Raw genomic sequence first — 24,627 nt, forward strand, 5'->3', positions numbered from 1 at the left:
TGACGTGTTAGAATTGGCGGGGACCTCAGCGCACTTTGGAGGAACAGGAGGTCCAGAGACTGGAAGTGACTTGCCCACGGACACACAGCAGGTCGGTGGAGCCGTCAAGAGTTGGACTATCAGCTGAATCTCCTGTGCGACCTCCTGAAGTCGCATGTCCGCCTGGGTGCCTCACCCAAGAACTGTGTGCAATGGGGGCCACCCGCAACGGGGACAGGGGTGAGGGGGTGGGGGTGGAGGTTGGGGGGGCGGGGCGAGCTGCTGCCAGACCCCCGGAGAGATGGGGAAAGGGGTAGGGGCGGGTCCGATGACGTCATTTCCGGGGTCAGGGTATATAAGCGGGGCGCGAGCATGCCCCAGTGCTGCAGTGCCCGAGCCCAGTGCGGAGGGCGGATCGACAGACAGACGCACACGGAGACCTTGCACCACCAAACCCCATCCCCGCGCCGGTGTCGCCGCAGCCCGCCCGGAGCGAGCAGTCCAGCCGGCCCTCGCCCGAGCGCGCGCCTTGGCCGGCCCCAGACCGCCAGCTGCTCGGCGCCCCGGCTTCGCCATGCGCTCCGCCGCGGTCCTGGCGCTTCTGCTCTGCGCGGGGCAAGGTGAGCGAGCGCGGGCCCTTGAGGGAGAGGGTCCTGGACGCCCCCGACGGCCCTGAGGTCCAGGCACCGCGCCGCGCCGCGTGCCCCTTCATGCCTTCCCTCCGGCGCGGCGAGTTTTCAGCGCCACGGACAGCGCCCCGCCTCCCACCTGACCCCGCAGAGTGGCCTCGGCGCAGAACCCGCAGACCTGACTCTGACTCCGACTCTCGACCCCGCGGGACAGGGCTCCCTATCGCCCCCACCCCACGTCTGGGCTGCTTTGGGGCCAGCGCCGGCTCTGCGCTGTGGCTGGCCAAGGTCATCTGGGGAGATGGGAGGACCGCTGTTGGCTCCCCTTTCTCTCCCTTCTTCCTCCTGCTCCCCACCGTCTGTCTGCCCTTGACTTCTACCCCTCCCAGTCCTCCTCCTCCATCTCTTCCGCTCACCTCACCCTCTTTTCCATCACCTCTGGGGTCTCTCTGCCTCACCCTTACCCTACTTCAGTCCCACCCAGCCACTGGCCTGTTTTCATAGCTCTTGGCTTCTGCCCCCACAGCCCCTCCAGAGCATAGCTTTCACAAAGGGAAGGGTTAAGGCTCTCAGTTCAGCCTGTGGGAGCCACCCCCATGAGGGTAGCAGTTGGGAAGGGAAATAAAATCAGCTCTGCATCTCATTTGAGTAGGGGTGGTCTTAGGGAGGAGCGTTCGGGTGAACAGGCCCTTGATGAACCCAGTCTGGAAGGACTGGTTTCTCCCTTGAGAGCAGAAGAGTGACCCCCGCTCTCTTTTTCTTCCTAGTCATTGCCCTGCCTGTGAACAGCCCCATGAATAAAGGGGACACTGAGGTAAGAAGGGGGATGGGGATGCCCTGGAATGGGGGGGCAGAAGACCCCAGTGGACCCCTCACAGCCAGTTCTTGGGCAGCTGCAGGAGTCTGGCATCAGTCCAGGAGCCAGCACTGCGGCTGCTGAGCCTGGGGACAGCTTGCAAAAGAAGATATCAAAGTCTGCTAGATTTTCCTGCTTGCCTGCTGCGGGGCCGTCCCTGGCCTCCTGTGAGTTGGGTATGCAACCTGGTGGGACCTGTGTCCTACCCCCTGGGCCCAGGGGCCAGGCCCACTGTCTTGAACACTCCAAATCTTGTAGGCCCACCGCAGGCTGGTGGGGGTGACTGCTCTGAGGTTGTGGTTGTCCACTGTCCTGCGAGAACAGTCTTCATCTGCCTGGCTCTGGCTTCCCCCTTTGCTCTTCCCCAAGGCTCTGCCAGCAATACACCTACCCCATCCCACAGTTGCTAAAGCCTTGGCTCTCTCAAAGGTCCACAACGAAAACATTCTTGATCATGGCTCCAGCACCCAGGCCAGCTGGGGCTTCTGGTGGAGGTCACCCAGGAAAGGACTTGAAAGACATTGATGGGGGCTTCTGTAGCTAGCAAGAGACACTGTGTTGGGCATATACCCAAAATTGATTCAAGTCTGAGTTGGGGCTGTTTTTCCAGCTTCTGATGTTCACAGATATCTTCAGTTGTGAATTAGAGAAATTCTACTCCCTGCCTTTTCAGGAACTATTTTCTTTAGAGAGGCTATAGTTGAAACCCAAAGCATCAAAGAGATTTCAACCTCAATGTGCTCATTTAAAATTTCCTATTCACTAGTTACAGACAGGCCTAAATTGAAAAATCCGCTGCCACTCATTGTAGCTGTGTCATCTTGAGACAAATCCCTTGAATTATCTGAGCTTTCCCTTTTCTTGCTATAATGACATTTCCTTTGAGGGAAGTTAGTTGTAAAGAATGAAAAGAAGAAAAGTCACTCAATTGTGTCTGACTCTTTGCGACCCCATGGACTATACAGTCCGTGGAATTCTCCAGGCCAGAATACTGGAGTGGGTAGCCTTTCCCTTCTCCAGGGGATCTTCCGAACCCAGGGATCGAACCCAGGTCTCCTGCATTGCAGGCAGGTTCTTTACCAGCTGAGCCACCAGGGAAGCCCTGGTAAGGAATAGGACTCCTGTGAATTGCTGACACATAGTTGGTCCTCAGTAAATAAGCATTTTTATTCCTAGCCTAGAGCTTCCTTTCCTGACCTCCCCATCATTCTTGGGACCCATACCCAATTCGTCTCTCCCAGAATCTGTCCTCATGGACTTGTGGTTATCTGATATTCCCAGTGCAAGGTTTAAGCCGTTCCTTGCCAGGCTCCTTATGGGAGACACTTTGGCCATCATATTGTTTGCAGCAGCCTGGGTCAGAGACACCAGAGCAGCTGGTGAAGACCCGCATGTTCTATCTAGGATGCCATGACTACCGTAGAGCCTGTCTGCCAGTTTGCTATCCTGGATCCTTGAACAGGTTGCCTTGGCATCCCATAGACATAGCCTTCCACCCCCTCACTCCTCACTGTGTTGCCTGATGCTTGTCTGACACTTCCTGCTCCTCTGCCCAGCTCTAGGCAGCTGAAGCAGGCTGGAAATTGCGAATCCATCCCTGACTGTGTGTGGCACTCCATGCGTTACAGAGTATTTTCCCATCTGTGCCCCATCACCCTGGGAGGAGAGTCAGATCTTCTCACTCACATTTTATAGAGGAGGAAATTGAGGCTCAGAGAGGTTGAGTCACTTGCCCAAGATCACACAGCTAGGATGTCACCCTACAATTGGCACCATCTTCAGATATCATCCATTTCTCAGATGTCTGATTATCCACAGCACCTTGCTGGGCCCTGGACACGATTTTCAGAGAAATGGCTGCTGTTGGCTTGGGATGGGCACCTGAATGTAGTAGATGTATGCCCACATTCAGCCAGGGAGTTCAGCCGGTGACTATGGAGCCAGGCTGTGAGGCTGTCACTCCCTGCCTGGGACAACCCCGTAGATATTTAGAGACAGTTTTCCAAGTCTTGTTTCCAGTAGGAAAGAGCCAGGAAAAGCATTTTGTTCTCCTCTGGGTGGTCCAGAAAGGCTTCCTGGCGATAGCTGACCTTTGGGGCATCTACAAGACTGAAGTACTTTTGTGGGACTACACCTCTAATGCCCAGGAGCAGCTTCCCCATCTGTAGAGAAACACTTGGGGTGAGAGGGTGCGGGGTACCCACCCCCACCTTAGAGGGGCTCCTGCTGGCCAAGTGGTTGGCGTGCCTGGCACCTGGTAAGCACTGTATGTGGATTTTTAGTATTACTGCTATTATTGTCCAGCTTAGGAAGCACAGCTGTGCCCCTGAGCTAGGCATCCATGGAGTCCTGAAAACAAAAGTTAGCATCCTCATGTCCTCCTTAGAAATTTGCCTTGGAACTTCCAGGGGCTGAGTCCCACACCCAAACCAGCCCCAACTGGCCCCATTCTGTTCCCAGGTGATGAAGTGTATCGTCGAGGTCATCTCTGACACACTCTCCAAGCCCAGCCCCATGCCGGTCAGCAAGGAGTGTTTTGAGACACTCCGAGGAGGTATGGGCCAAGCTCGGGGTGAGGGGCTGCTGCCTGCTGGGCTGGGAGGCAAGGACATGGGTGTGTGGCTTTTGATGGAAATCAACAATTCAGTAGTCACTGACCAAGTGCCCACCTCAGCCAGGTCTGTGCTGAGCTCTGAGTGGTACTGAGAGATGAAGCACGAACAGCCCTGTGTGCCTGGAGCTTACAGTCTAGCAGAGGGGAGTGATATGAACTCAGTTAACTAGAATTCTGGGCAGAATGAAACCAGGGCTGGGAACAGCAAGCCCCCAGAATGTGAGCTCCCTGTGGGTGAAGATTTTGTGTGCTAAATCCCCAGTGTTGAGGACAACCACTGGCACCTGGTAGGTGCCCCTGTGTGATGAATAAAGGAATACTGGGGGTGGATGAGCATGAGAAGGGAAAAGCTTTTGCAAGGAGGCAGTCAGTGTTGGCTGGATCCAGCATTAGCATTAGGGTTGGGATTTAAGAGAAAAGTGGGAAACCAATAGGTAGAAAAATGAAAAAGAGGGTACTCCAGGTGAAGTAGACAGCTCAAGCAAAGGCATGGAGATGGGAAAACAGGTTGTGTTTAGAGACACTCCTGTATCACTGCAGGAGATGCCATCTTTTGGCAGAAGTCTAGATGCAGGGACAGTGGCTGACCTTCCTGATACAATAGCAAACTTGGAAAGGAAGTCGTTTCAGAAGTGTTATCTCCAGACCCAATCTTGCTGCTACCACCAGGGTTTTGAGTTTCCAGAATAAGTTCCTTGTGCTCAGCTGAAAATATTGATGGCAATCTCTTTCTCGGCTGTCTTCTGGAAACCACCCGTAACGACTCCCCTTCATTGCAGATGAACGGATCCTCTCAATCCTGCGACATCAGAATTTGCTGAAAGAGCTCCAAGACCTCGCTCTCCAAGGTATTTTCCAACCACTGCACATGAATCTGGGTGAATTCCAGTAACCGAGAGTCAGAAAAATCATGATGGAAGGTTGAGCAAGGTCTTGTTTCTGATCCTCACCACCTTTTCGTTATAGGGTGGTAAGGTTGGGTCCTCTGTGCCACTTGGCCCAGTCTATCATTCATGCACTTAAAGAGATCAAGGCCCAGAGAGGTTGAGTAACCTGACCAAGATCACACAATAAGTTAAGGACATCCCAAGACCAGATGCAGCTCTTCTAAAAACCTGTAGACTCTGGAGTTCAGCCATGTTAGAGGGGGCACTTTCAAGACTAGGTTACAGAGAGGACTTCTATTATGTTTAATGGGAGAGAAACTGGTCTCCAGGAGAGAGGAGGGGCCCCTTTCCCCTTGTGAGCTTCCGCTCAAAGGGGAGATGGGAGAAGCAGGATCTTGCTTGCCCCAAAACACAGCCAAGACTTCCAGTGTGCTTTCAGAGCGAGGTGTGTCTTTCTCCAAGAGGTTAACAAAAATCCACTGATGCTCTTGGGAATGGAGTGATTTTTGTGAGGTAGTGAGCTCCTTGTCACTGAGGATATTCAAGCAGAGCCCAGATAGGATACTGGGAGTGGAGGATTAGGCTGATGTCATCCCATGGAGTTAGCTACTCTGCCCAGCCTCAGGCTCCTTCCTGGGTTCCTGTGAGGCATAGAAGGCCTCCTGGAAAATTGGAAGAAATGGGTCCTGACTCTGCACCTCCTGTTTACTTGGGGGTTTACTTGGCTGTTTACATGGGGGTGGGGGCATGGGCACCCTTGTGCCTCTCTCTGAGAATGGGCCCTCGAGCAGGAGTCTCGTATCTCCCTGCAATGGAAGTAAAGGCTCATCTTCAGGGCTTGGCTTGGGTGGGGTGGGCTGGGGCACAAAGGCTGCACAGGTGCAGGGAAGGCCCCTACTCTGAGGCCTCTGGGGCAGACTGGGCCACATGTACGAATGGAGAGCGATTTGGGGGAAGAGGTGAGTGAAAATAATCACAGCTGGAAGGCTCCCTGAGGCCCTCCCCAAGTTAGCACACCGTTTTTCCTCTCCCTCACTTGTCCTGGAGGAGACATCCACTGCACGTGGTTGCTAGGATACAATATGGTAATTTTTAAATTAATTATTGAATGACTGACATATTTAAATAATTAAATGTAATGTCAATGAAGACTATGATAGGAAGATGTGTCCCAAAACATCTGTTTACACATATACACACACGTGTGTGTATTCAGTATAAACGGTGTCCAATATACAGGTACATTATTGTTCTCTGTTAAAAGAGGATGAGATAGATCTACGTGTCTGTCCATCCATCCACCCATCTACCTATCCACCCACTCCCTCTTCTGCATTCTCATAATGCCTTCTGCACACCTCTGTCCTAGCATTTACGATGCAGCTACCCTGTTTTATAGATGAGCACCCAAGTCTTGGATTGCCCAGGTCACCCAAGGTCACAGGGCAAAGGATTAACCAGGAGGTGTGCAGCTTGCTCGGCCAGGGGCCAGATCTGGGCATAATCCCTGGTCCATAGCCACCGTTTCAGGCACCTCTGGCCACTGCAGAAATTCCCATCATAGGGAAACCAGCACTGGCTGCAGAGTTGGCCTGGCCGGGGCCACCGTCAAGAACCAGAGGTGGGTGGAGACAGTCAGAGGAGGCAGCGCAACCTGGGTTGATGCAGACAGGTGTTCTGCCTGGGCGTATGGGGGTCCATGAGGGCAGGTGTTGCCTGAATCAAGAGCCGCCACTAGGGGACAAGCAGTCACTGTTACCTCCTGCTACAGGGTCCCTTAGCCCAGAGGTCCCTCATCGCTGGGCTGCACAGCAGGAAGTGAGCAGCGGGCGAGGGAGTGAAGCTTCACCTGTGTCTACAGCTGCTCCCCATCGCTCGTGTTACCTTCCGAGCTCCGCCTCCTGTCAGATCAGTGGCGGCATTTGATTCTCTTTAAAGCTCGAACCCTACTGAGCTTGAATCATCCCCAAACCATCCTCCCGTCAACCCGATCTGTGGAAACATTGTCTTCCACGAAATCAATCCTTGGTGCCGAAAAGGTTGGGGACCACTGACCTAGCTACCAGCCAGGTCCTAAGGGTCCCCCGCTCCCTGCTCCTGCTCCTGGAGCCCTCGACTCTGAGTCTTCACTACTCTGTGAGGCAGCAGGCAGGGCGTGTTCTTACCTCGCAGGTGAGAAGTGGAGAGGTGGTGGGGTCGTGTGATGGGCCCTAGCTGGGAGAGGGCAGCCAGCCTTCCCCACCACCCCCACCGGCTCCTGCCCCCTCATTCTCTCACTGGGCAGGCCCAGAACAGGATGTGCCCAGTTTTAGGAATGAGGGAACAGAGGCCTCCATTCTCACAGCCAGCCGTGCGGGGCTCAGACCAAATGGGACGCTGTTCTCGTCTTCTTATCCAGGAGCCAGGGAGCGGACACAGCAGCAGAAGCAGCGCAGCAGTTATGAGGATGGACCCTCAGAGGGGCTCGAGAAGCCGGACGGCCAGGCCAAGCCGAAAGGTCAGTGCCGACCCGTCTGGCCAGAGACCAGGGGTGGGAGAATGAAGAGAACAGAAGTTACAATAGACCGAGGCTCCCGAGCAGTCAGAAGCCCCTCCTTTGGGTCCCGTAAGGAAGCTGTTATTTCCTTCTCTTTCCAAATGGGGAAACTGAGACCCAGGGAGGTTGAAGTACCTTTCCAAGGCATAACTGGAGATGGAACGTCTCACTCCGCAGCCCTTGATGGGTCCCATCTGCCCACCCCAGGTGCTGGCACTCTCGGGCAGGAGGCCTGGCAGGTGGGCAGCTTCAACTCTTCCCAGTGGCCACTGAGGCAGGGCCCCTGCCCCCAGTGCCTGTCCTCCGGGGAATTTAATGGTGCCCTGGCATAGCCTAGGGGCAGCAAGATCCCAGAGGAGTAGGTTTGAAATACTAGCTGAATCTGGATCTTTTTTTTTTTTTTGCCCGCGTCCGGTCTTTGTTGCTGCGTGCGGGCTTTCTCCAGGTGGGGTCAGTGGCGGCCTCTCTCAAGTTGCCATGTGCAGTAGTTTTAGCGTGTGGACTTAGTTGCATCACAGCATGTGGGATCTTCTTGGACCAGGGATTGAACCCCTGTTCCCTGCACTGGTAGGCAGTTTCTTAACCACTGGACCACCAGGAAAATCCTGGATCATCCTTCTTGAGAACAGAGAGCTTTTAGGGGTCACAGAGATCATGGCTTAGGTCAGAGGGATGCTCTGTTAAACTCACCTTTCTGTCTAGAAACAGTCACACACTTATCCTCACAGCCCTGCTCTTTGCACGTGGAAGGTGAGTGAACAGGGCCAGTTCCTAGAAGCAGGGACCTCAGCGGTCATCCGTTGGGGCTGAGAGGGGAAACCTGCCAATGTGCCCTCACATGGCCCAGGGCTCTCACCCTAGTGGCTGCTTGAGGCTCGGCAGGGACTCACATTTTGGTTCCATGGAAACGAGTGTCTGGCTGACTCTGGTTGTCTGCCATGGGCTGTAGGAGGGGGAATGGTGTAGCATTCACTGGGGAGACAGCCACATGTCAGTGCAAAGGGCACCCTGTACTTGGCATTCGGAGGTTTGGGTTCAAGGCTCAGCTCTGCCATCTGTGAGCACAGACAAGTCACCCTACCTTTCTAAGGATTTGTTTGAGTTTCTGTAAAGTGAGCATGGAAGGACTTCCACCTGGAGTCCTGGAGTCAAATGGTGGAATGTACTTGGTAGTGACTTGTTTGACAGTAATCATTTCTAGCAATGGGAGGGATTTTTACTAGATGAAAAGCTGTCTTAAAAGCAGGTACAAGTAAATACCTTTTAATGAAAACTGACAAATACTGAGGAATAGAATACTTTCACAGGACGCTCAAGATAGAATGCTTGCAGGGAGAAGGAAGTCACAGTAATGGTGCCCATTACACAGAGAGGTTAACTTGCCCAAGATCAGACTGCAATTCAGCTGCTGTCTTAATTTTAAATTCAGGGCTCTATCTTATGGGGTCATTTTCAAGGGGTCATCACATCCTCCTTCGAGAAGTAGAATTACTAAGAGAGAAACACAGTCCCGTTGTGCTGAGGTCAAACCCATACGTGGAGAGGGCAACCCTAATTCTCTCATGTGTGTCTTGGGTTGGGGTTGCTGGAAGCCTAGGGATACAGTGACTAAGATCTGAAATTGGGCCCCAGGGAGATCCGATGTGCGCCTGGTCCTCAGGGCCTGACTTTGCTCTGTTGTTTCTGTAGAGGGGATGGAAGAGGTGTCCTCCAAGGATGCTGCAGAAAAAAGAGACGATTCTAAAGAAGTGGAGAAGAGTGATGAAGACTCGGACGGAGACAGGCCTCAGGCCTCCCCAGAGCTTGGGCCGGGGTTCAAGGTTGAGGAGGAGGAGGCCCCCTCCAACGCCCACCCCCTAGCCAGCCTCCCCAGCCCGAAACACCCAGGCCCACAGGCCAAGGAGGACAGCGAGGGCCCCTCCCAAGGTCCAGCCGGCAGGGAGAAGGGCCTGAGTGCAGAGCAAGGGAGGCAGACAGAGAGAGAAGAGGAGGAGGAGAAGGGGGAGGAGGCCGAGGCTGGAGAGAAGGCCGTCCCGGAGGAAGAAAGCCCCACCACCGCAGCATTTAAACCACCCCCAAGCCTCGGCAACAAGGAGACGCAGAGGGGTGAGACTGTGTATGATGTCTGAGACTTCAGCAGATGCGTTGGGGAGAGGGGGATGGGTGGGAGGGAGGTGCCCTGATCCATAATCTCATTCTGCCTTCTCAACAACCCTGAAAGGTAGGTATTATTCCCATCTGCCAGATGGGAAACCAAGGCTCAGAGAGGTTAAGTAATCTGCCCGTGGTCACACAGCTGATTTGTAGTACACACAGAGATTCCATCCCCAGGTTTTTCTGGTTCCAAAACCCTGCACCTCCCACTAGTCCACATAGCCCCTCTCCACCCCCAGGAGGGGAGAGGGGCTTTGCAGGGTGAGTGGGTGGGATTTGGGAACCGAGGGGCAGCATGATGGGAGGGAACAGGCTGGTCTGGGGACACTGCTAGCTTCAACCAGGGCTTAGGAAAAGGTCCTGGCTCCTCTTGAGGGCCTGATCAGGGTCTTTCCTTCCTCCCCAGCTGGGCCATCCCTGGGTTGGGTCTTCTGGGATGAGAGGGCTAAAGGAAGAGATGACTTGGAGCTTTAGAGGGTCTTGTAAAGCATGGTGTCGAGGTGGCCTTTCCCTCCAAGGGGTGTCTGTTGTGAGAGGCTGAGCTGGATCTGGTGTACAGGGTCTATGGTCGCAACAGTGGCCACAGAGAGACCTAAGGGAGCGGGAGGGACCCAGAAAGGTGGCAGCCACTCCCTTATTCTCCCGCTCTTGTCTACCAGCTGCTCCAGGTTGGCCCGAGGCTCTGGCCGTGGATGGAGCCAGGAAGATGGGGGCTGAGGAGGCCAAGTCCCGTGAGGGGAAGGGGGAGTGGGCACACTCCCGGCAGGAGGAAGAGGAGATGGCAGGGGCCCAAGTCCTATTCCGTGGTGGGAAGAGCGGGGAGCCCGAGCAGGAGGAGCAGCTCTCCAAGGAGTGGGAGGACGCCAAGCGATGGAGCAAAATGGACCAGCTGGCCAAAGAGCTGACAGCCGAGAAGCGGCTGGAGGGGGAGGAGGAAGAGGAGGACCCCGACCGCTCCATGAGGCTCTCCTTCCAGGCCCGGGGCTACGGCTTCAGGGGCCCCGGGCTGCAGCTGCGGCGAGGCTGGAGGCCAAACTCCCGGGAGGACAGCGTGGAGGCCGGCCTGCCCCTCCAGGTGCGCGGCTACCCAGAGGAGAAGAAGGAGGAGGAGGGCAGTGCCAACCGCAGGCCAGAGGTTGGTATGGGGTGGGAGCCAGCCCTGGGCCCTGCTGTGGGGCAGCTGCACCCAGACATGCTGCCCTACATCACCGAGGAGACACTGTCCCCTTGGAGTCGGGACTGGAGAGGCGCCTGGACAGGGGGCGCTCAGGAGACTGGGAAGGCCAAGGAGAAAGGGCGTGTCGGGGAGGGGGCACCCAGGAAAGCTGGCAGACAGGCAGACAGGAGACAAAAACATTCAGATCAGCACACAGAAGCTGAAGAGCTGGTGAGTAAAGCAGATCCCAGAGGCCCCGGGAGGGACCTTTGTCCGAAAGGCGTAGGGAGCCTCTGCAGGTTTGGAAGCAGGACAAGAATGGATGGATGTTGCTTGGAGTTTTGAATAGAGAGAGTCTGGAAACTAAAGGACCTGGCGGGGGCTGACCTGGGAGGGCCACTTGCTGCCTGGGGGAATCCAGGCTCAGGGCACCACTGGCCTTGCGAGCTGGGAGGGCAGAACAGGAGGGGGCATTAAGGGACAGGTGGTGTCTGGGGAGGCCCTACCATTGGCCCAGCTGTGTCCTCCTGACCTCCAGGCAGTCCAACCACACCCTCTTCCCAGGTTCAGTCCCTGCCTCCCACCCCAATGGCAAAGTGGGGAGGGTCTGGTGGTGGCGGGTGGGGGAGGCATGGGCGTGTGCCAGAAGACCCAGGGTCTACCTCCTCCTAGCTGGGTGACCTTGGGCAGGTCGCTCCCCTTCTCTGAGCCTCATTGGTTCCCTCATTTGTGAAATGGGGGTAAGAAGTCCTCTCTGCCCACCTCATTACCATGATCAGAACGCACGCGAGCTTTGAAACCCTAGCCGTGCCCAGGCTACTTGGGAAACTCAGAGGGGTGTGGAGACATGTTACCATGGGAGGGTATGGGATGGGACTTTGGGGCAGGCTGGCAACACCACCTTGGAGCTGGGGGAGGCCTTGTGGGGTTGGTCCATGGTTCAGGCTTTAGCTCTCAGAGGAGCATCAGGGCCTTATGGGGGCTGGGACGTATCCAAAGCCCTGGCCCCAGTGCTCTTCTCTGCCCACCCAGAAGACAATACGGCCCTTTCCTCAGGTCCCCAACCCATTCTCTGGGCCTGGGACTGGGTCTCAGCAGTCTGAGAGGGAGAAGATGACTCCTTGGCAGCTGGCGCTGAGAGTTCATCTGCCTGTGTCCCCAGGGGCTGAGGGGACAGGGCTTCGGGAAGCAGCTGCTTGCCTCCCAGCCGTCCCCAAGGCTGGCACCTTTCATCACTGCCTTCCCCACCCACAGAAGCTGGGGAGAGCCAGGGGCCCTGAGGGACTGACTGGCTTCCCTTCTCCACGGGCAGAGGGGCCCTTGGACCACAGGCAGGAGAAATAGGGACCCGAGTCCTGAGGACTGGACAGGGCAGGGCCCTCCAACTCAGCCCAAAGGTCTTAGAAAAAATGACCCCAGAATCATAGAACTGCCTGGTGGGTTACTCCAAGATGGGAGCCACTAGGGTCCCCATTTCATTGGCAACCATTATCTGTCTCTTCTCACTGGGCCTCAGGCAGGGACTCCTGGAAAACCATCCCTCTCAGTCAAAGCTGGGGTCTGGCTGACTCCTGCTGTGACTCTGAGGGCATGCTCCTGTGGGCGTCAGTCCCAGAGAGTCCCCAGCTGCCCTGGACCACCCTGGTAGCCAGAGCTTGGGGACCCAGTGACGGGGAAAGAGGATGGAGGCCCCGTCCAGGCAGTGCTCACATCCCTACCCTGCCCCTCAGGTAGGGAGGCCTGCAGCAGATAGGACACCCTGGCATGGCCTCACCCTGGAAGCCACTGTCACAGCCTTAGCCTGGGGTTGGGGGACTTGAAGCAGCTCTGAAAGGCACCAGAGGCTTGGTTTCCCACGTGCCTGCCCAGAGCCGTTGAGGAGGAGGTGGGCCTGAATAAGAGTCCACCAGGGAAAGTATGGGGTCAGGGCACACACTCCTGCATGCCAGCTTCTCAGAGCGGTGCAGCAGGGCGGCTTCACTGTCCCCATGAAATAGATGAGGCTCAGAGAGGCAAAGCCACCCATCCAAGGTCACACAGCTAGGCCAGGAGCCACCACGCTGACTGTGCGCTCCACACTCCAGCGCCCGGGTGACTCTGGGGGTTCTCTCCTAGGACCAGGAGCTGGAGAGCTTGTCGGCCATCGAGGCAGAGCTGGAGAAGGTGTCCAACCAGCTGGAGGAGCTGCGGCGGGGCTGAGGCGACGACTGGCCCCACTAGCCAGGGCCCCAAGAAACCCCGTGGTCCCGGCTCTGTTGTCCCCCCTGCAGGTCCTGGCCAGACGGCCCTGGGCGCTGCTTCCGGGAGGGAGGCTGCCCCCAGCCTGCCCAAGCCCAGCCCACCCCATTGCCCCCACGCTCTTTTCCTCCTGCTCCTGACCCCTGCCCCAGTGCGCCCCGCTGCAGGGCAGACCCCTTGCCTTTCAACGATTATCCTGTCTCTGAACACAGGCAGCCTTCTCAAAGTTTCCTAGAACCACTGGGCCTAACTGCAGTAAGTACTGACCTTTAGGTGAAAGCTGAGGACTCCTGACTATATTGTGTATGACATTTATCTAAGGGAAATAAATCTGCTCTGGGCTCTTTCCTGTTTCTCTGAACTTGCCCCATCTTGACTCCAAGTAGGGTGGGATGGATGGATTCAGGCAGAAGGACAAGGGGAGGTTCAGTCCCCCTGGGGTGACTCTGGGCCACTTTGCAGCCCGGTGATTGGGGAGCAAGAGACACTGCTGCTTGGAACATCAGTTTCCTCATCTGTGAAGTAAGGGTGCTGACACCTGCCCCAAAGTGCGTATGGGATTAAATAACACTTCCCCCATCTCCCCAGCCACAAGTGAGCCAGGCCAGGCAGGGACGGGGCTGGTTTGGGAAACAGCCTCTGCTCTGTGCTGGGTAGATCCTGACAGTCCCAGGTTAGTACCCACCAGCAAGGCCACAGGCCCAGCCAGCTCTGGACTTCCTGACTCAGGCCTCTGAGCTGCAGGCCCCCTCTCGGCACAAATCTGTCATCTCCTCTGACCTGAACATGCACGGGGCTCTGGGGCATTTGAAGTTCTTGAACTTAACAGTTCACTATAGCACTGTAGTCTTGGTCTCAGCTTGGAGAACAAGGAAACTGAGGCTCAGAGGATGAGTTGAGTCATCAAAGTCTCAGCAAGAGTGATGCCCCAAACATGTAAACACGGGGCTGTAGAATTATGAATCAGAACAGACAGGCTATTCTGCTGGACCGGAGTGGACTAGCTGAATATCAGGGCCACTCGTTCAGTCCTTCATCAAACACTTGTGAGCCGCTGCCTTGAGCCTGGCAGGCCTGGGCACACAGAAATGACCTGGACAAGCCCTGACTTCAAGAAATCCACTGCCTGCAGAATGTGGGTTTTGACATCAGACTGCAGTTGGAATCCCCAGCCTAGCTAGAGAGCTTGGATGAGCATTTCTGGTGCTCTTGCAGCCTCAGTTTCCTCATCTACAAAATGGGGATAGTACTTTTTAGCTTCTCACCAGATCATGGCAAGGATTCGAGGGGTCTAGAGAGCCTGGACCAGAAAACCATTGCAGTGATGACACAAGTCGTTTGAGGGGGTCTTGGCAAGTCTGGGCCTCTCCTAACCTGGTGAGCGGGCCCACTGCTGTTGACACCCATCCGTGAAGCACAGAGGGACTCTCCAACGAGCTGGTACCATGAGGTGTTTATTCACATTTCAATGAGACAGGTTTATAACCCCCCCCCCACAACTCTGACAGTTATCGAAATAACAAACACAACACTAAATGTATTCCACTAGTCAATGGTCACAACATCCACCTCCAGGAACAGTTAACAAATAGAGAGAACACGGGACACCTCGTCCGTGAAATACCCCTTCCCGGAGATGGGCCACCTGTGCCATCATCACATGGGGCAAACATGCAGCCGAATCAAAAGAGCCAGTGGTTCTTGGTTTTTACAGAAGCGATGATTTTATAGACAGTATGTATAGACTCATATAAACGTTATATACATACATATGTACACAAATGAAGTACAAGCCAGCTTGGGGTTCTGACAAGCATGGCTCATGAACGGGATCGAAACAAGTAGCGTTTGTCAGAAAGCACAGGTGTTACCACTGAAATTGGAGCTGCCAGTGTCTTGGGAGAAGCTTTCCCAAAGAAAGCCTGCTGCAGAGAACTGGGATCCACACCGGAAGCCTAGGTGGGTTCGGCTGTGGGAAGGAGACAGTGCCTTCCAAGTCACTAGATTGTGGACAACTGGATGTAGAGCGAAAATGCGACCATTTCCGGAAAAGGCCCCAGGTGGCCTGGGTGGGACCTGGTGGTGGGAACCGGAAGGAAGAGGGCCTGGTGCTTCCATGCCAACAGGCAGCTCTCCAGTGAACTGTGTGTCGGGGGAGGGCCATTCCGAGGCGGGGCACCGAGCCTGTGTTGCAGAAGGTATGACTGATGGGAGAACCACCTGTCTGGAGGCCTCTGTTGCAGCATCTTAGACTCAGGCTCTGGCCTGGGTAGGACTATGCCTGCAGCACAGGGCGTGGCCAGGCTCCCCAAGGGCGTGGCCAGGCTCCCTGAGGAGGCAGAAGCCCAGAACCTTCAAGGCTGGATGCACTCCTCTGTCTCGTGGTAAGCCACGTGCAGGGGGTGTGTTCCCACAGGACACTCTGCTCAGGGTCTTTGGAGCATGGGAGCCCTTGAGCCGTGGCCCAGGAAGGGAGAGGAGCTATCAGGGGTCCCACTGGGTGAAGGGTCAGTTTCTAGCAGGAGAAGAGAGGGCAGATGCAAACCCCAGGGACACCAGAGGAGCCATTCAGTGGGTTCTCTGTGGATAATGTGATTCCCTGAGCCAAGGCCCAGGCCCCCCAACAAGGACAATACATACAGTCTCCCTTGGTCTCAGAGGGGCCACCTGGCAGACAACAGCTGCTCTTCCCAGCTGGCTTGAAAACTATAGCTTCCTGCCAGGATCCTTCAATCTGCCATAAACCGTATTTGGCAGTCCTCTGGATAGAAAAGAATCCTTTCTCAAGGTTGTTTTCTCCCTCACTGATGAGATTAACTTAAACAATGCCCCCACATAACTCCTTGGGAGACAAACCTAGACAGCATATTAAAAAGCAGAGACATTACTTTGTCAACAGAGGTCTGTATAGTCAAAGCTATGGTTTTTCCAGTAGTTACATATGGATGTGAGAGTTGGAACATAAAGAAGGCTGAGCACTGAAGGACTGATGTTTTTGAACTGTGGTGTTGGAGAAGACTCTTGAGAGTCCCTTGAACTGCAAGATAAAACCAGTCAATCCTAAAGGAGATCAGTCCTGACTATTCACTGGAAGGACTGATGCTGAAGCTAAAGCTCCAATACTTTGGCCACCTGATGCGAAGAACTAACGCCTTGGAAAAGACCCTGGTGCTGGGAAAGATTGAAAGCAGGAGAAAGGGACGACAGAGGATGAGATGGTTGGATGGCATCACTGATTTGATGGACATGAGAGTTTGAGCAAGCTCCGGGAGATGGTGAAGAACAGGGAGGCCTGGCGTGCTGCAGTCCATGGGATTGCAAAGAGTTGGACACGACTGAGCGACTGAACAACAAACTCCTTGGGAACTCCAGCTGTGTCCGCCTCCTGCAAGTGATACTGCGGGACCTCTCGCCCAACCCTATTCACCCTCCGCAAACTCAGACACCTTCATGCCAATGGCAACTCCTGCCCCCAGGCTCTCTTGGGGAAGACGGACAGACATCCAGCACCCCCACTCAGTTGGGGCTTGAGCGCGTCAAACCACATTACGCTATAACCTGCTAGTAGAACTCGGCCTGTGGCCAATGCTCCAGGCTGCTCAGGGTAGAGACCTTGCAAGCGACCCTCTGAACCTACCCGAGGCCTCAGGCAAAACGTGGTCCTGCACTTGCTCCCGAAGCCCTTTGAGTCAAGAGGGCCTTCAGCAACCCCGGCTATGGACCACACCCAAAGAGATGCCACAGGGCCAAGGCCCCAACAAGCCCATCGACTAGCAAACAGAAGCTGGGGAAGGAGTGTCCCACCACCCCTGGTTTACCAGCAGGTGTGTGCGCTCATCAGAGCAGTCCCTCCCCACGGCCCTTGAAGGTTCTGAGACTGATCAGAGGTGGCAGCACAAGCCGTGTCGAAGGAGAGGCTGCAAAGGCAGAGAGCATTCTCGAGGGGTTTGTCTTCCCCTGACAGGAAGCCCCAAGGCCAGGGACACTGAGGCTTGGGGGAGGCCAGCTTCATGGCGTGTGTCCTGGGACCCAGTCAGTGTGCATCCAGTGACACTGAGTGGGGGGGTCACTTGGTGAGGCCTCATTGCGGCCCAGAGCCCCTCTCCTAGTCTCTGCTCACTGATGCAGATCCCTTCACCCCTGCAGAGTCAGCGGCCCACAGCCCCTCTCCTAGTCTCTGCTCCCTGATGCAGATCCCTTCACCCCTACAGAGTCAGCGGCCCACAGCCCCTCTCCTATTCTCTGCTCCCTGATGCAGATTCCTTCACCCCTGCAGAGTCAGCTACTCTTTGTTGGACGGGGTTCGCCAGCTGGGGAGAGGCCCGCACACGCTCTCGAGTGGACCGGTCCCTTCTCCACTGCTGTGCGGCTCCTGGGCCTTTATGAAGCCGACCCCCATCCTTGGTTTCCACTCCTGGGAAAGGTGGTAGTCACCCTGCTGGCCACCCGCATTGAGGCTGGTGGAAAGCGCCACGTCACTGGAAAAGTTCCTCAGTATCTGGGCCCTGGACGCTAACATGTGAGACCCTGTGGGGGAGGCATCAGTTAATCTGGACATGACATGACCAGGGGCCCCACCAGGCACAGGGGGTTACCCTGCACTCCTGACCTGTCCTAAGGCGATCGGGACTGGAATTTTATTCCAAAAGGTAAAGTTGTTTTATTAAAAGACGGCAGGAGGACAGAAATGTTCAGCAACGTTTTGTAAACACGTGTGAAATGCAGTTTGATTTCAGTAGTTTATTTTGGAGACAAAGCAGTGCAAGAGGCCGGCCACGCTTTCCTGCTTCCCCCGGAGCTCGGGGGCCAGACGAGGAAAGGCGACGCACAGACATTATAATCGGGGTTCAACACTCAAGTCGTGTAAACACGGTTATCGGCGGGCCCTTGGTTTCTAGGACAAGCCGGTCAGTTCTGAGGGCAGCACCCCTCACCCCAGCCCTTCCTCTCCTAGAGGCAGGTGACCCCCACGTCCCCGCTGACCAGGCCTGAAAGTGCCTCCGAACGCCAGGCTCAGCAGCTTCTTTCGTGGCACCCTCTCTGGGCCTCGCAGGATGGCCCAGAGGCCTGTTCCCCTCCCTCTGAGTGCCTGATATCTGAAGACACACGCTCATGCTTCAGGGGGTCTGCTGTTTTCCACCAGTGGTCCCATTGACAGAGGGCTGACCAGGCCCCTCACTGGTCCCCTTGGGCCGCCTGGACTGAGGGACTGGACTGATTAGCCGGTGGTTGGTTGGTCTACTGCCATCAGGGGCTGGGGGACTCAGACGGAAGAAGCAGGTAACGTTTTCTCACCTCTGGGGCTGCAGCCTGCTCGCACCTGGCTGGCTCAGTGCTTGGGGTGGGCAGTGAACACGGGAGGGGTGTGGATCAGGCCTTCTGCGCAGGTGTGGAGCAACCGGCAGCCTCGTCTGGCCTGGGAAGAGGGCCCCCCGATCGCCTGGATGCCAAGGGGAGGCTCATCTGGGTGGGCTTCACAGAGGGACAGGCTGTGTTGCAGGGGTACGGCGCCGAGCCTGCCCTTGACTTCTCGGTCGTGAGTGCCCAGCGACTCTCGGAATGATTTGCCCAAAGTCACAGCACAAATCCTTGGCACAGGCAGGATCAGCCCAGAGGCTCTCGGCCGGGCAGCCTCCTCCCAGGTCCGGGGAGCGGCGGCCCCTGGTCAGGGAAGGGCAGACCCTTTGCATGGCGGCACAGGACATGTGTTGACAGGCCCAGTGGACTCCGGGGAGCGGGACGTGGAAAGAGGCAGCCAGCCCGGGGCTGTGGCCTTCCCGGAGAAGTATCCTCCTCCCTGCCTTTCACGAGCGGCAGCAGGTGGATCACAGACCTGCTGCATGGACTTCCCTAGGGAAAGGGAAACTGAGGCCTCTGGCTTCCTCGGGGTCACGCATTTGGGAGGGGTGGCTGCATGCCTGATGGAACTTGAGGCCGTCAGTAAGAGAAACGGGCTGGGCCGGGAGGGAAGAGACAGGGAACCGTTTACTCTCTCTGCTCAGCCACCAATGACCTGACCCGGGACGGCCTGCTCCAGGGTCCCCGAGGCCCGGCCCACAGCAGCCATTGAGAAAGACAGACGTGGGCGTACCCAGACACTCACACACACATACACACACACAACAACACACACGCACGCCCCACCTCACATTCAGACCTAGTGTTGAAAACACAGCGTGTGTAAACTCGGTGAAGACATCTGCACAGCAGGAACCAGGAGGGATCGTCCCTTTGCCGCGAGGCTGGACCACTTGGGGTTCCTTTTCATCCCCACCCCCACCCCTCATTTAGATCATGACATCAGAAAATCAGGTTAAAAATTAAGAAAAAAAGAAGTAGAAGAAGAAGAATCAGATCGTTGGGAATCCTTAGTAGTAGCGTCACCGTCGTCAGGAGCTGCTCGCCCAGCGGCCGCACTCTGTGGCCTGCGCCGTCTCTCTGGGTCCCGGGCTCTGAGGCTACTGGGAGGAGGCCTTAGTGGCCAGCGAGGCCACGCAGTGCTGCTGGAAGCTGGGCGACACGCCGGCGGTACAGCCGAGTCTCTGGTGCGGCAGCTTGGCGGTGCTGCCGGCGCCCACGCCGCCCACGTCGGCCTCGGGCGTCCAGGGCGGCTCCTGGCCCATCATGCTGCTGCAGCAGCCGGGGCTGGCGCTGCACGTCCGCTCGGCCGCCAGGCCGCCCGCCTGCTCCGCCAGGAGCCTGCTGTGCCTTAGCGGGGCCACGTCCCCCGTGCCCGCCGCGCCCGCGCTCTGGCCCTGCAGCACGCTGGCGATGTGGTTCAGGAGGTCGGTGAAGAACTCGCTCACACCCTCGTAGCCTGCGGATGGGAGAGACAGACGGCAGGCTTAGCCAGGTGGGTGGGGGTGGGAGGTGCGCTCAGGGGCTCCTGGGACCCGGGGTGGGGTTGTGGGGAGCTGGTAGAGCACACACAGCCCAGACCCCAAGTGTGTGTGGCCCCAAGGGCCAATCCTTGAATTCTGGCTGCACCCCCGGGGTATGAGCATCTATAGAGAGGAGGCTGATGAGAAAGCGCCCTGCACCCTGTCCCTCTCGGCACAGCTTCAGGGTCTCATCTGATTACCCTCCCTACGTGGTCTGATGGGCTTCCCAGATGCCGCACATGGTCAAGAATCCGAGTGCCAAAGCAGGAAAAGAAGACACGTGAGTTCGACCCCTGGGTTGGGAAGATCCCCTAGAGAAGGAAATGGCAACCCATTCCGGTACTGTTGCCTGGGAAATCCCATGGACAGAGGAGCCTGGTTGGCTACAGTCCACGGGGTCGCAAAAGAGTCAGACACGACTGAGTGACGGAGCACATGTGGTTTGATGCCCTTGAGTGGGGATGTGGGGTGGCTGCATGGGCAGGACCGAAGGCCCACTCCTCCAGGTCTGAATCATAAACGCCTCTCGTCTCCACGTGGCCTGGCCCCAGCTTCCTCGTGTGTAAACTGAGGATTCGGGTTTGGGGGCTCCTGTGGGCAGGGCCAGAAGGGGCTGGAACATGAGTGAGACCTGATCAACAGCAGCTGCTCCTGGAACTGAGTCCGTTCCACCTTCCCTCCCCCAAGCGCCTGCAAGGAGGCCCCCAGTGCCACATCCTGACCCGCAAAGCCGAGGGACAGAGACTGGGCAGCCTGGACAAGGCCATCGAACAGACGCCGCTTCCCTCACGAGCGGGCCTGGGTCTCCTGAACAGAAACTGCCAGGGGCCTGCATTTCCCATCACAGACTCGACTGTGATTGTCAGCAAACAGTCCTCGGAGCCTCCCACCAAGCACGTTTCAGATCTAGGGCGAGGATTTTGCCGACTTTTGAAAACGACTTCAAAAGAAATTCAATGAGGGGTGGGTGCCCCATACCATGCCTGCTCAAATCAATTCGCAGGGATGCGAACCGGGCACACAGCTGCAAGAACAATGATCGGGACAGGAAGTATGTCCCCAAATGGGATGGTGTGCCTGCATCGGGAGGGACCGCAGGGACCACCCTCTGGATGTGACCCCGTCACTGACACCAGGCCCGGTGCTGAGAGGCACTGACCCCTCCCTCGCACGGCCTCCGGGATGGGCTTCACGGCTGTTGGTACAAGCAGCGGGGGGTTCAGACATGCACTATCGCATAGAGAAAAGGCTGCCCAGGGGCTGGTCAGATGGGGCTGCCTCATTGCCCACGCTCTTATGTGTTCAGCAAACAATGCTGTGGTTTTGAGGGAGCCCGAGGCTGAGAGGGACAAGCGGAGGTGCCCAGAGTAAAAATAAGAGTGGGCAAGATAGCTGGCATGCACCATACTTGCCCTGCTCGATGTGTTCTCACTTAATCATCATAACCCTCTGTCCGCATTTTACAGATGAGGAAGTGGAGGCACAGAGTTAAGTGACCAGCCCTGAACACCCAAGAGCCATCAGCAGGTGGATACGTGTCCACTGGAGGACGAATGGGGTGACAGCATCCACGGCTGGGGTCCATCCAGGCTAAGTGCTGCCCCTGGCCACGTGCTTCACAATCCTTCCTCGTGGCATCCTTGGAAGGGTATGTTCCAGGGAGTGGGGCCCGAGGGTTGGCCCCATTCTACAGATGGGGATATTCATTGGAGGGACTGATGCTGAAGCTGAAGCTCCAGTACTTTGCCACCTGATGCGAAGAGCCAACTCACTGGAAAAGACCCTGATGCTGGGAAAGATTGAAGGCAGGAGGAGAAGGGGGTGACTGAGGATGAGGTGGTTGGATGGCATCACTAGCTTGATGGATGTGAGTTTGAGCAAGCTCCAGGAGTTAGTGATGGACAGGGAAGCCTGGTGTGCTACAATCCGTGGGGTCGTAAAGAGTTGGACACGACTAAGCGACTGAACAAGAGCAATAGAAACACTCAGCACTGGATCTGCAGGCCCTTTGGTGCCAGCTGTGCCTTGAACATGCGTGATGCGGGGGCCCCCACCCTAGCGCTGGGGGCATCCTCGGCCCTGGGGTGGGGGTGAACAGCAGGGCAGCCTGTAGCCCCTTGGGGGCCATCAGCAGACGTGCTGCTGGGTTTCCAGGGTCGGGATGCAATCAGAGAGGAATGCTGAGACCCGCTGATGGGCCGCCAGGGAACATCAGCTGTTCCCTCAGCAACGGCTCTGCCGTCCCCAGACGAGGCCTGGCCCATGGCCCCATGCAGCCTGGGGAGGGTGGGCTGAGGCATGAAGAGCTCTGTGGGGCTGAGTGCTGTGCACACATCATCTCCCCTGCGAGGAGGGGAGTGTTCTTCCCACTGCGCACGAGCAAACACTGAGGCTGCCCAGGCAGGAGGCTCGTCTCGTCAGGGGGCAGAGCCAGGATTTGAACCCACAACTCAAGCAGAAAAGCACGAAGCCTCAGGTCAGGCCCCCAGATCCAGCCCTGCTACTGGGACATGACCTTGGACGTGTCGCCCAACCTCCTGGCTCCATGCACGTCAGTAAATGGAGATCCTAACAGTCCTCTGCATGTTGTGTGGCTGTGAGGATGAGATGAGGCGCTGGGGACAAAGGTCCCCAGGCAGGCTGGGCACCAAAGGCGGACGCGACTGTCCAACCTGCAGGCTGGCTGGCAGGGGCACTGTAGGACACCCACAGTCTGAGGCACAGGGTGAACCAACCAGGACCAGTGGGCACCCCAGACCCAGTCTCATAAATCGAGCAGGGAGAGAGCCTGGCCCCAGGCAGCTGTCTCCTGGACACCGCCTGCCCTGGGGCCCTGGGCTGCACGCCCTCCCCGAGCCTTCCTCCACGTGGGCCAGGCGCCCTTCCATAGTCTCTGGGGGGCTCAGCCTTGTCACTCAGGCCTGGCCTGCTGTGCGGGGGGGGTGGTGTGTGTGTGTGTGTGTGTGTGTGTGCTTGCTCATGGCTTCCTGTCCATGCCAGTTCACTGTCACTGTCCCTCCTCTGAACACCCGGGAGGCCTGGCCCGAGTCGCACAGGCCCTGGCGGGGTGGGCAAACTCAGGACTCGGCACAGACCCACAGCTCAGTGGTTTGTGAGTTCTTCTCTGTCCCTCCTTCTAGAACCTCCATCCCAACAGCGCGGTGCTGCCCCGCCCTGCCCCCCGAGGCCATTAACCCGGCGACCTTTTTGCCTTCATCCCCTCCATCTCCTCCCTGGTTTAGATCCTCCGATTTGTTATAATTGTTCCCCTGACGCAGCCGCAGTTCCCTTGTGCTCTCTCATTCTCACCTGCATTCATCAAAAACCTACCTCTCCATCCAGGCTGCACCTAGGGTGACTACAGAAAAACAGGCCACTGTCCCACAGGATCCCAACTTCTATTCACAAACAGCCCTCAGATGGCCGCCCCATCTTGCTCGGAGTGAATGGCCATGTGCTGGGCTCCCCTCTGACCTCTGACCTCTCTACTGCACAGGAAACCTCGGGCCACAGGGCCCCTCTGCAGGCCCTTGCGTGGCTCCCTCTCTCCCTGCCAGCCCTGCCCCCACGCTTGCTTCCCAGAGGAGCCCCTGTCCTCTGAAGGCAGGACCCCAGCCGCCGTGCGCACGCCACCCAGTGTCTGCAGCAGCTGGGACACACAGGGGGCCTCGGATAAACCACGTGGCTGAGGGAACCAGGGGCCTGCCCTGAGCCCGGGCTTCCCTGGCTGTGAACTGCGGTGCTGGCTGGGCCTGGCCTGCATGCCCTCCATGCAGGGGACACATGTCAAGCACCCAGTCTGGTGGCCCGTGAGCACTCCCCACACATGGGGGATCCCGGCCCCTGCAAACCCCAGGGGAGCAGTCCCCTCCGGCAAGCCAGGCTCTCACACTCAGGAATGGCTTCCTGCCTTCTTAACAGTCCACTGAGCAGGGCTGCTGCCCTACCTCCAGGGCGGGCGCTTGACAGAGGTGAGAGCCGAGGCCTCGAGACAGGGACGACCGCTGAGAAGTAACTGCCCAGGCTGCTCCGGGCTAGGGCTGCCAAGTGTCACTCTGTCCCTGACCTGCTGTGAGGATAGGGAGTCGCCCAGCCTCAGCACATGTCTCTGTGAAGGAGCCCAGCCCAGGACCGCCCCCCGCCCCACAGTCACCACTGTGGCTAACGGTCCCGCTGAGGGGTCTCTGTGATGACTCCTATGGAACCATCGCTGAGTGGGGATCTGAGGGGTGCTGGGCAGAGCCTGGTCGTGCCAGCAGGCCCAGACGGCCTGGCATGTGCTTCCCGCCTCAAGGCTGTAGCAGACAGCATGCAGCAGGCCCCCCAGCCGGCCGGATCTGAGTGTGTCCCCCACACGGTGGCTCAGGGCGGGGAAGGAGCAAGGCCTTGCCACCACCCTGCAGTGTGACCTGGGACAATTTCTCCCTCCCTTCCTTCGTGGAAACTGGGCTTTGTAGTCCCTCCAGAATCCTCCCAGCTCTTTAAGTAAATCTACAAGGGCCCGAGAGGTCAGCTGAGATTTGGCCAAGAAAGGCTACTGCTGACGGCCCAGGGTCAGGAGAGTTCAGTCGCTCAGTCGTGTCCGACTCTTTGGGTTAGGAGAAGCGGGGTAAAGGACACGCGTTGAGGAGCGGGCCCACTGTGAGCGCTGTAAATCCACTGGCAGGTGGGTGAAGGCTTAGCGGGCGCTGCTCTGA

General features: G+C 57.0%; 2 protein-coding genes across 4 annotated transcripts in view; one reads left to right on the forward strand and one right to left on the reverse strand.

Moving 5' to 3' along the window:
- On the forward strand, positions 350–13,410 carry CHGA (chromogranin A). 2 transcript variants are annotated; one of them, XM_018066172.1, is made up of 8 exons: positions 350–599; positions 1,376–1,422; positions 3,925–4,018; positions 4,858–4,926; positions 7,364–7,462; positions 9,191–9,607; positions 10,315–10,790; positions 12,927–13,410. In XM_018066172.1, the coding sequence occupies exons 1-8, from the start codon at positions 554–556 to the stop codon at positions 13,008–13,010; spliced, it is 1,332 nt and encodes a 443-aa protein (XP_017921661.1). In that variant the 5' UTR covers positions 350–553; the 3' UTR covers positions 13,011–13,410. The 2 variants fall into 2 exon arrangements, with proteins under 2 accessions (XP_017921661.1, XP_017921662.1); XM_018066173.1 differs by having other exon boundaries at positions 10,315–10,730.
- ITPK1 (inositol-tetrakisphosphate 1-kinase) overlaps positions 17,770–24,627 on the reverse strand; it is a 155,592-nt gene continuing 148,734 nt past the window's right edge. For both annotated transcript variants that reach the window (XM_018066174.1, XM_018066175.1), the window contains one exon: positions 17,770–19,866. In XM_018066174.1, the coding sequence (XP_017921663.1) occupies positions 19,508–19,866 (359 nt within the window). In that variant the 3' untranslated portion in view covers positions 17,770–19,507. The remainder of the gene's footprint in view (positions 19,867–24,627) is intronic.

This window comes from Capra hircus, chromosome 21 (genome assembly GCF_001704415.2).
Source record: "Capra hircus breed San Clemente chromosome 21, ASM170441v1, whole genome shotgun sequence".
NCBI lineage: Eukaryota > Metazoa > Chordata > Mammalia > Artiodactyla > Bovidae > Capra > Capra hircus.